The following is an 11782-nucleotide window of genomic DNA, read 5'->3' as shown; positions in this document are numbered from 1 at the left end:
TGTCTCTCTGTATGTCTCTCTCTCTCTCTTCCTCTATTAGTCTATTTTTTATCCTCTGTCTGTCTCTATTTTTCATCTTTCTCTTTTCTGTCTTTGTCCCTCTGTCCGTCTCTCTCTCTCTCTCTCTCTCCCTCTCTCTCTCTCTCTCTCTCCCTCTCTCTCTCTCCCTCTCTGTGCAGTGTGCAGAGGGGGCGGAACGAGGGGCGGGGCCAGTCCCTCTCCGTGCACGTGCAGCAGGTTTTCGGTTTAGAAGCGAAAAGTCCTCGCGCGCGGCCGCTCGAGAGTTCAACACAAACTGAACGGCAACTTTTTTTTAAACATCTTTTCTCTCCGCGCGCACCGGAGCTGAGGGAAATTATACTGACCGGAAATTATTCACACTGCAGACTACAGACGCGGAGACTCCTGCTGGACTACAAAACACACACACACAAACACACACCGAATCTGTGCGTAGACAATGTTTTGCTGCTGAACTCGGCTCGGTTCCGTTTAGTCTCCCGCGCCGCATCATACCCTCCCATATACATACATACATACATACATACGCGCGCCGTCAGGTGCTCGTGAGGGATACACACGCACGCACACACACTCACGCGCGCTCATGCACATTCACGCTCGAGGATGACAGATGCACGCGGGCGGCAGGACTCTACACCGTGAGCTCGCGACTGAAAAGCGGAATCCTCGCGCCTGTGCGTGCATGTGAGTTGTGTTATTGCGAGTAGTGAGTTGGACGGCGCGAGCGTGTGGTCGGTGCGCGCGCTCCGCTTTGCAGGATTATTCAACTTTTCCTCCAATTTTTTTATTTTTAAATCGCGGCAACCTATTTGGACCGACTGACCGAGCGACTCTCTCTCTCTCTCTCTCTCTCTCTCACACACACACACACACACTGTGCGCTGCAGCGGGACCGTGAGATCATCCGCTCGCTCTGAGGAACTTCATCTCCGCCAGGACGTAAGAGAAGAAGCGGAGAGTAAAAACAATCAAAGGGAGTGTGAAAATAGGAGTAAAGAGAGGAAAGATGTGTGTGTGGAGCGCGGCGGTGTGTTTGGCGGCGGCGCTCGCGCTTCTCGGGGTCGGCGGGTCGCACGCGCAGCTTTGCCCGGCTCAGTGCTCGTGCGTCGGGACCACCGTGGACTGTCACGCGCAGGGACTGCGGAGCGTTCCGCGAGACATCCCGCGCAGCACCGAGCGACTGTAAGTTTTCATTATTATTATTATTATTATTATTATTATTATTATTATTATTATCCTCAACATTGCTGTAAATGGTATAGTGTTCCCACGTGACCTAATATTTATTAGCTACAACTACTTGGTTTTGTCTATATATTTTTTTTATTTATTTATATTTATTACTTAACAATTCTTGCCTACTTATTATTATTATTATTATTATTATTATTATAATTATTATTATTATTATTATTATTTCTAGCTTTATTATTTAGTTGCACATTTTAGCTACATTTTTATTACTTTTTATTAGCCACATTTATTAATAAATATTTACCTATTTATTGTCGTAACCGCACTGTTCTCAAGTGATGACATCACCCCTCAAACTACTTCCTGTTTAGTGTTCAGTTATCTTTATTTATTTAATTAATTAATAGTAATTAAAAGGTTAATTAATGAATTGAAAGCTACTTGTTATTCGGTAATTATTATAATTGTTATTATAATTATTATTATTTAATTATTTGGAGTTAATTGTTAATAATTTGATTATACTTTTGTGCACACAATCATTTATTTGTGTGAAAAAGCCTATATAAAAAAAACCTATATAATAAATTAAAAATCACATTGTCACATTGATATTTTGTCCTTTTTGCTTTTTTTTTTAATTTAAGCTAATTAAAATTAATTAAAATCGGTAATTTGAAAGCACTTACTTAGTTATTATCATCATTGTTGGTTATTAATTACATAATAATAATAATAATAATAATAATAATAATAATAATAATAATAATAATCAGAATATTTGTCACTGGAAATCTCAGTGACCTTTGACCACTAATGGGGAGCTGGGGTGGGGGGGTATGGGGGGTCGCAGAGACACAGGTCATGGCAAGAGTTAAAGTGAGCCGCGAGTTACATAAAGAGTCAGCTACATGTCCCAAATCACACGCAGCTCACTATCTAGTGCACTCCCATGGTCCTTCCCCGGCTCTATGGTAGAGGAGAAGATCCACCGCCAACGTGAATTCACAGGATGCATTGCGACAGGTTAATTTCCAAACCATGTGTTCAGAATCCCCTTAATGCACGGCAGGGAATAGGGAGCAGGACAGGATTTGGATCCAAGCCCAAAGACTAATCTAGCTGTAATTCTGTATAAAGATAAATGTGTGTGACCTGAATTCCATTCTGTGTGTGTGTGTGTGTGTGTGTATAGTGACCTCAACAACAACAACCTGACCAAAATCACAAAGGCCGACTTTGCAGGGCTCAGAAATCTTCGAGTGCTGTGAGTACAAGTGAACACACACACACACACACACACACACATATTATTATTATTGTTATTAAATTGTGTTTTGGTTTTTGTGACTCATTCAGAGAACAGTTTAAAAAAGGGAGCTTTGGAGGACAAAGTGACAAATAGATGGATGCAGATAAATAGATAATGTGTGTGTGTGTGTGTGAGAGAGAGAGAGAGAGAGAGAGAGAGAATCTTATAAAGATAGAGATACATGTCTGTATACTTCCATCAAAAGAATGTGAGATAACTATTGAGAAAGAGAAGTGGATAGAGAGAGAGAGAGAGAGAGAGAGAGAGAGAAAGAGGTGGACAGAGAGAGAGAGAGAGACGAGAGAGAGAAGAAAAAAATGAAACAGAATGAGAAAAAAGAAAATTCAATGAGAGTGCAACTGATGGAAAAAGAGAAACAGGAGCATGAGAGAGACAGATACAGACAGACAGAACGGAGGAATAGACAGAACAGATACTGAATTAAAGAAAGAGAAAAGTGATAGAATTAAAGAAAAGAAAAATTGAGAAGGAGCGAGAGAGAGAGCGTGCAAAAGGCAGGAAAAGAGAGACAGGTGCAGATAGAGAGAAAAGAAAGAGATAAAGTGAAGGACAGAATGAATGAAAAACTGATAAAAGGAAAAAAAGAAAGAAGAGGAAAAAAGGAGTCAGAGAAATAGACAAAAAGAGATCAGAGAGAAGGATAGAAGGAAAAAGAGAGACAGAATATGACAGAAAGTGAGCCAGAATGCAAGACGGACAAAATAAGAGAGAGAAAAAAGGAACTGAAGGGAAGAGAGAGAGAGAGAGAGAGAGATGGAGAAGAGAGAACTAAAGACAAAATATAATAAACCCATGATTGTGTAAATGATCCTCACACCCATGTACACACATACACACACACCCTTATATGTAAAAGCGTCTATTATTGGAATGCGATGTACGTGTGTGTGTGTGTGTGTGTGTGTGTGTGTGAGAGAGAGAGAGAGAGAGAGAGAGAGAGAGAGAGAGAGAGACAGAGGTGTACAGTGTGATCATGTAAGAACAAGTTTACCCACCTAGTGCTGGATTAGAGTTTCACAAAGCGCCTCATTAATCCTGTCTCACTCTCTTCCTTTCTGTCGTTCTCTCGTTTTCTGTTTCTCATTCTGTCTCACTTTTTCACACTTTGTCTCTCTCTCTCTCTCTCTCTCTCTCTCTCTGTTGCTTATGAATGAACATGTTGAGTCGTTCATTCATTTCTCCAATAAAGAAACTCACAGTGAGGCTCAAAGCCACTCATTATATTAGTGTGTGTGTGTGTGTGTGTGTATGTGTGCAATGATGGTAAACCAGGTCATCTTGGCTCGCTGCCAGAGTGCTGAAATAACTGCACTGTAACTGTGAGCTACATGACCACACACACACACACACACACACACACAGCTTTATGATGACGTGCAGGTTCGTCTTCTCATGTTACCTGAAGTCAGAGGTTAAGCAGCGAGTGGTTAGGGATTTAGGGTGAAAGGTTTAGCGCCTATGGCTTAAGGTTTAAGGCTTTGGGACTGAGGGTTTAAGTTTATGAGGCTAGGGTTTAGAGTTAAAGGTTAAGAGTTAGGCATTTAAGTTAAAGGATTAAGTGGCAAGGGGTGAGAATATGGACATAGGGCAAAGCCTTTAGGGATAGGAGTTTAAGGGTTTAAGGGTTTAGGGCTAGTGCCTAGGGTTAAGACGTTAGGGAATTAGTGGATCAGGTTTAGGGAGTAGGGCTAGTGTTAGTATTTAAGTGTTATAGTGTATAGGGTAAAGGGTGTATGGGTTTATGATAAGGGTTTAAGATTAAAGGGTTAGTGCCCAGGGTTTAAGCCTACTGTGTTGTGTTAGATCTTAAGAGGATAAGAGCAGAGATTAAGGGAATAGGACTAGTTTTAAGGGTTTAATGCGGATTATTGTTATTCTCTTATTTAGGGTTTATTGTTAAGGGTTTAGGGGCTAAGGCTTAGGGGAAGGATTAAGGAGAGTAGGGTTTGTTTTATGATTAAGGGGTAAAAGGATAGGGTGTAGGATTAACGCTTTAGGATTAAAGGGAATACATTAAGGGAGTAGGCATTAAGAGTTTATGGGTTTAGGCTTAAGGGGAAGGATTACGAAGACTAGGGTTTGTTTTCAGTACTAATGATTAAGGGGTAAAAGGATAGGATTAAAGCTTTAAGGGTTAAAGGAATAGATTAAAGGAATAGGGTTAAGGGTTTAGGGGCTAAGGCTTAGGGGAAGGATTAAGGAGACTAGGGAATGTTTTCGGTATTAATGATTAAGGGGTAATAGGATAGAGTGTAGGATTAAGGCTTTAAGGGTTGAAGGGCATAGATAAAGGGAACAGGATTAGGGTTAAGGGTTTCGGGGTTAGGGTTAAGGAGCTAGAGGATCAAGGGTAAGGATTTCAGGATTAATGCTTTAATGCAGGGGTTTATTATTAGGGTACTAGGGCAAAGGGACAGGGTTAAGGGTTTAATATTAAGAGGTTAAGGGATTAGGGTTTGAGGATTAGGGTTAGAGCTTCATAATTAACCCATTAATAAGACAGTTAATTAAATAAAATGATTAATTATTTGTGTGTAATTGTATGTGGACTAACAGTGTGTGTGTGTGTGTGTGTGTTTCTTAGACACCTGATGGAGAACAGGATCAGTGTAATTGAGCGAGGAGCATTTCAGGACCTAAAGGAGCTGGAGAGACTGTGAGTTACTCACACACACACACACACACACACACACACACATACACACACACGTTGCACTTCCAAATATGAATGCCCTGTTTGTCACCCCTAGACCTGCGTGTGATCTATTCAGAACATTTTTCTGTGTGTGTGTGTGTGTTTGCTCTCACCCATTCGTGGTGTGTTGTGGGTTTGTGCGTAATGTGGGTTAGTGTGTGTTGTGGTCAGGAGAATTTGATGGGGAGACATTGTTGTCTGACAGCCAAGTCAGCCCTAGGGAACACACTCGCGCACACGCACACACACACACACACACACACACACACACACAGCAGCTCGTTTAGAGAGTGACAGTGGAAACTGGAATTACGCTGTTAAAGCTTTCACTCCCCCCTCCCCGTTTCCCCGCTGGGTAACTCCCCCCTGCACATTCCTTCGCGTATACACACACACACACACACACACACAGAGATGGCTTATCTTTAAGTGCGTGAAGCAATGTGGAGTGTGATGCTAGTTTATATTTACTATGTTACATACAGACAGACAGATACATAAATAGGTACAGAGACAGACAGACGGACAGACAGACAGGTTTATCGCTCCGTTCCCAGAGACTGCAGTGGTGCACAGGCACACAGCCGATTGTGTCAGCACGGGAAGCATGGCTTTCCTAAAAGCGTCCTTGGAACAAATACAGCAATTCATTTTTTTCTGTAGCCGTGTGGCTTTATTACTCATCACTCATCCCGCAATTATTCCAGAGCTGAGCGTTTGTCACGGCGCTTCTCTTGGCTGAGCCGCTTCGGCTAAATTACACCACCTGCTCGTAAAAATACAAATTAAAAGCACATAAGACACCGTACACACTCACACACACACACACACACTGCATGCATGTCAGACGTTTTTGAAACGCCGGACCTAATTATGTTTTATTAGACTTTAATGGCTATTACTGCCGCAGAACAAACACAGCGGTCATTAAATAATGAAAGTTAAATCAGTGTGTGGAATTTAGTAACGCAAATTGGACTGCAAGTGAGTGTGTTATTAAACGCAGGCGAAGCCGAGGGGAGGTGGGGGCTCAAGAGTTTAAGGCTCTGGGTCATTGACTGGAAGATCGGGGTTCAAGCCCCAAGCTGCCACCGTTGGGCCCCTGAGCAAGGCCCCTAACCCCACCCTTGCTCCTGCATCATGGCTGATCCTGCACTCTGACCCCCAACCTCCAAGGATGAGATATGCGAAGAAAGAATTTCACTGTGCAGTGATGTATATGTGACAAATTAACTTATGATAGACAAGATAGATAAGCTCAGAGGAGAGAGCTGTCTGCCCTCTTCCGCATACATGACCTCACACACACACACACACCTACGATTGGCTAGTGTCGCTCTGATCGACCACGGAGACCACGTATGCCCCTCCCACCCACCCAGAGAACACACCTACACACTCTTTATGGACTCTTAAACCTAACCATGTTGTGCATTAAGTGACATATAACCAAAAGTATGTACACCCCCTAAACACCAGTATATGGTGAGAAGCACAGAATTACAGCAGAACCTCGGGATACGAGTTTAATCTGTTCAGGAGGCGAGTTCTTAAGGTGAAAATTTGTATTGCAAAATGAATTTCCCCATAAGAAATAATGTAAATGCTACATGATAATCCGTTCCAGCCGCCCTGAAATATGACCAGTATGACCATTCGTATACCGAGGTTGCACTGTATCTAGTCTTTGTACGTCTTTTGTGCGTCTTTGTACGCTATAGCATTACAATTCCCCTTGTGCACAAAACCCCTGAGCTCCATGAAGAGCCCTGGATGAACCGGACCTGGAGGCTCCTCAACATCCTGAACATCAGGGTCTGATCTCACTAAAGCTCTTGTAGCTGAATGACCACAAATCCTCACATCTAATGGAAAGCCCTCACAGAGGAGAAGAAAAGAGAGCGGAGCATATTATAAATACACAAATCTGGAACGGGATGAGTCACGAGGACATGTGGGTCTGATGGTCAGGGTCAGGAAACCTTTTACCGAACTGTGTAGGTCTGTTTTTATTTTTTATTTTTTGCTAATATTTTCACATATAAGGTGTCGGAAAGCGTGAAAAGGTCGAGCCTGATAAAATTCTGTTTTATTAGCAAAAACCGTACAGCAAAAAAATATCACAGGACTGATGGAGTTTAAAAACAATAACAGCCTTCCTTAGTACTAATTTATTTAAATTAATTAAAAAAAAAAAAATTAAAAAAATAATAATTTAAATGTATACTGTAATATTTAATTAGTTAATTTAGAAAATAATAAAACTAATGAATTAAAAAATATAATAATTTAAATGTATACTATACTATTTAATTAATTAATAAAAAATAAAATTAAATTAATGAATTAAAAAAATAATAATTTAAATGTATACTGTAATATTTAATTAATGAATTAAAAAAATAATAATAATTTAAAAGTATATATATATATAATTTCATGCAGGGCAACATGTACACACACACACACACACATTCACACCTACTCACCCCTAGGGGAAAGTTAATGTAGCCAGTTCACTTATCAGGATGTTTTTAGGAGGTGGGAGGAAACCGGAGAACCGGCGGCAGTGAGGAGAACATGTGAAACTTCACACAGATAGAAACCCGAGATCAGACTCAAACCCTGCAGCGTTCACGAAGTTTGTCAAGTAAAATATCTGAGCTATGTACCAGAAAAAGAAGGGAGCGAATCTGTTCAGATCAGGTGCACACATGTTGTGAAATCAATTAACGGGATAAACTTGTTTTTTCTTTTTATTCCTTTCCAATGTCAATATTCCGCAAGGTTTCACATTTTGTTTAGACAATTAGCCGATTGTCTTCGGCGCTTCCTACTCTGTCAAACTGACACGCTAGCCCTTCAGCTAATTCTCACGCCGCCGAAGCTACGAAGCTACGAAATAAAAGCCCGGAAAGTGGAAATTTATTCACCTAAGTTATGTTTCAAGACTTTTTCTACTTCATATTCCTCCAGTCATTTTTAAACCAGTTGCTGTGAACAATGCTATTTTGAAGTAGACCCAGTGGATTAGCTTTCTTTTTCAGACATAATAAGCGGGAATAACGTTGAGCCGATTTTCCGGAAATCCTCAAATCCTTTTTAGTGAGACTTCAGTAATCGAGCAGGAGAGCGTTCGAATACACGACACTGGTTTAGTTCGGAAAGAAAAACAAAAAGAAATAGCTCCATTCAGCTTAAAAGAATTTCATGCTGGTCCAAGCTGGTTTGTGCTGGTCTGCTTGAGGAGAAAAGCCTCAGTGTTAAAGTTCGTCCTGCTCGTAATTCCCCAACGTAATTCTGATGCTTTTTCTTTATTTTTTTTTCACGGTTTATTTAATAGTTTCAAATACTTTCCTGTAGATTAGAAAGAAACCAGCTGCCACTGATGGAGTGTTTTTAGCTGTGTGAATATGTGTGTGTGTGTGTGTGTGTAAAATAAATAAAACTAAAATATGTTAATCATCACAATCTTTAACCGTGAAGTATTTCCAAGTATTTTTTTTTTAGATATTTTCCAGTATTTTTTTTTCATCTTGAGGCTGTAGACAGACTGGTGCGAAAAACAAAAAAACATCCAGTTCAGAGGCGGTTCTGTGGGCGGAGCTGAAATGGCGGCTCAAATAACTCCAGTATAATGAAATAACACAAAAAAATATCAAACCCTGAGGTGAAGGTATTATTATTATTATTAATTTAATTATTTTATTGTTGTTGTTGTTAATAGTAATAATAATAATAATAATAATAATTATTATTATTATTATTAATTTAATTATTTTGTTGTTGTTGTTAATAATAATAATAATTATTATTGTTATTATTATTATTATTATTAATTTAATTATTTTATTGTTGTTGTTAATAATAATTATTATTATTGTTGTTATTATTATTATTATTATTATTATAGTAAAAATAATAATAGTAAATTCATTAATAAAAATATAATTTATCAACAAATAATAATCTCTGGATGATTAAAATGAAGATAAAATAAGCTAAATAGTAAAAATTTAATTAATAGCAAGTGGTGTTTTTTTTATTTTTATATCATTGCACTCCAAGAAAGTAGAAACTTGTGGCCTTACAAAACTGTGCTAATTGCTAGTCAGTAGGTGTTTTTTTTTAGCAAAATAAATCCGTCGGTGTTGTACTAGTTTTTATTTTATCATTGTATCAGGACGATTAGCCTGAATCTGTTCTGTAGTGCTGAACGGCTAATCGTACAACTTTTTATCTTTAAAAGTCCTTGCATTTAACATTACCCTGATAAACTGCCGCTAGCATCCGTGGTGCTACCAGTAACTTAGCCTTATCAGCCGTAATGTCATCGCTGAGTGTGTGATTAGTGTTAGCGTTATCTCAGAGTGGATAAGTGTAGCGTTAGCAGCCACAGTTAGCGCTATATCTCTAATGATAAGCGTAGTGATACAGAGTTAGCAGAGTTAGCGCTGTGATTTATGGTGGTGATTGTAGCATTAAGGAGCGAGTGGCGTGTGTAGCGTAGCTAAAGTCAGCGTGTGTGTGTGATTGCTCCTACTGTGCAGTAAGAAAAGCCACCGCATAACTCAGAGGATTAAACACACACACACACACACACACAATATAGCTGCCCTTCAGAGGTGTGTGTGTGTGTGTGTGTTGGGGGACGTTTAGGGTTTAGGTATGGGGTGTGACAGCCCCCTATGGGGAGGAAAAGTGGAGTCTCTGTTCCATACACACACACACACACACACACTTTGTCATGGCTAGCTGGCCATGAGCAATGCACTCAGGTATTACAGCCTTTCTGTCTCTCTGTCTTACTTTTTCTGTCTGTCTCTCTCTCTCTCTCCTCTCTCTCTCTCCTCTGTCTCTCTCTCTATGTCTCTCTCTATTCCTGTCTCTCTCTCTCTCTCTCTCTCTCTCTCTCTCTCTATGTCTCTTTCTATGTCTCTCTCTCTGTCTCTCTCTCTCTTCTATGTCTCTCTCTCTTCTGTCTGTGTCTCTCTCTATGTCTGTCTCTCTCTCTCTCTCTCTCTCTCTCCTATGTATGTCTCTCTTCCATGTATCTCTCTCTATGTCTGTCTCTCTCTCTCTCTCTCTCTCCTATGTATGTCTCTCTTCCATGTATCTCTCGCTATGTCTCTCTCTCTCTCTCTCTCCTACGCCTCTCTCTCTCTCTCTCTCTCTCTCTCTCTCTCTGTCTCTCTAATGTCTCACTTATTTCTCACTCGTCCTTTCTTCCTCTCTCGTTGTTTCTGTCTCACGCTCTATTTCTGTCTGTCTGTCTCTCTCTGTCTGTGTGGTTCTTTCCCTCTTTCTGTCTGTCTTTTCCAGAACTTTCCATCCTGAGTTTCTCCCTCAGAAATGGAACACTTCCTTTACACACACACACACACACACACACACACATTGTGGTTAAGGGTCATTGCGGTTTTATTATTTTGAGTGACAGCTCTGTTCATGTGTGTGCCTCAGACTTTTAGACTTATAGAGTTACAGCATAACCCAGGTGTGTGTGTGTGGTGTGTGTGTGTGGTGTGTGTGCGTGTGTGTGTGTGTGTGTGTGTGCGGGTGCGTGAGTGAATCCTGAGGGCCTTTCAGGCGTTTTTTGCCTCGTTACTATTTTATCGCTCATCAATTATTCACACAGCATGACGTCAACCAGCAGCTAAAGCATGATGTCACCCTTGTTGAGTGTGTGTGTGTGGTGTGTATATGTGTGTCATGTATGTGTGTGTGGCGTTAGCGACCATGCTATGTTCAAAACGCCGAACACACACACACACACCCACACACACACACACACACACACTACTCAGCATCTGTCGAACTTCATAAACCTTTACTCATTCATCTCCTGTGATGACATCATCGCTCATTAATATGCACTGATTAGTATGCGCATACATTAGTATATTATTTATGTGCTATATGTATGGGTCACAAATATTCTGATGCTTATTAGCATGTCAAAGGAAGAAGAGAGAGAGAGAGAAAATTGAGAGCTGGATTAAGACAGAGAGAGACAGACAGTAGAGAGAGAGAGACAGATTAAATATGGAGTGAGATACAGAAAGACAGAAACAGACAGAGAGACAGACAAATTAAGGAATGAGAAAAGCGAGAAAGACAGTGGGAGACCTAGAAAGGGAAACATGGAGTGAGACAGAAAAATGGGGACATGGAATTAGATAGAGAAACATAAAGAAAAACCAGACAGGCAGAGAGAGACAGCTAGAGTGAGACAAACCAAGAGGGAGACAGACAGGAACCAGAGAGATGGAAAAATATAAAGAAGCAGACAGAGAGACAGAGAGAGTGCAAGAGACGGACGTATAAAAGAGTGAAGAAAAGAGGCAGGAAAGAAAAGGGAAAAAAGAGACATACAGTCAGAAAGAAAAATGGAGATAAGAAGTTAGACACTGAGACAGAGAGAGAGACAGCCAGAGAGTGAGACAGGCAGAGAGAGTGCAAGGGATAGACGTATAAAAAGAAAGACAGACAGACGAAATAAGTGAAGAAAAGAGGCAGGAGAGGAAGGAAAAAAA

The 11782-nt window shown here is 40.4% G+C and overlaps 1 protein-coding gene across 4 annotated transcripts in view; it reads left to right on the top strand.

The window, feature by feature from the left end:
* Positions 1-233: 233 nt before the first annotated feature.
* slit2 (slit homolog 2 (Drosophila)) overlaps positions 234-11782 on the top strand; it is a 72770-nt gene continuing 61221 nt past the window's right edge. For 3 of the 4 annotated variants that reach the window (XM_058384593.1, XM_058384591.1, XM_058384594.1), the window contains exons 1-3: positions 234-1206; positions 2414-2485; positions 5136-5207. In XM_058384593.1, coding sequence (XP_058240576.1) covers positions 1031-1206; positions 2414-2485; positions 5136-5207 — 320 coding nt within the window. In that variant the 5' untranslated portion in view covers positions 234-1030. The remainder of the gene's footprint in view (positions 1207-2413; positions 2486-5135; positions 5208-11782) is intronic. The other variant, XM_058384592.1, reaches the window with a different exon arrangement.

The sequence above is a fragment of the Hemibagrus wyckioides genome, linkage group LG29 (genome assembly GCF_019097595.1).
Source record: "Hemibagrus wyckioides isolate EC202008001 linkage group LG29, SWU_Hwy_1.0, whole genome shotgun sequence".
Lineage (NCBI taxonomy): Eukaryota > Metazoa > Chordata > Actinopteri > Siluriformes > Bagridae > Hemibagrus > Hemibagrus wyckioides.
Note: the sequence above shows the minus strand (reverse complement) of the source record. Positions and strands in the feature narration are given on the sequence as shown.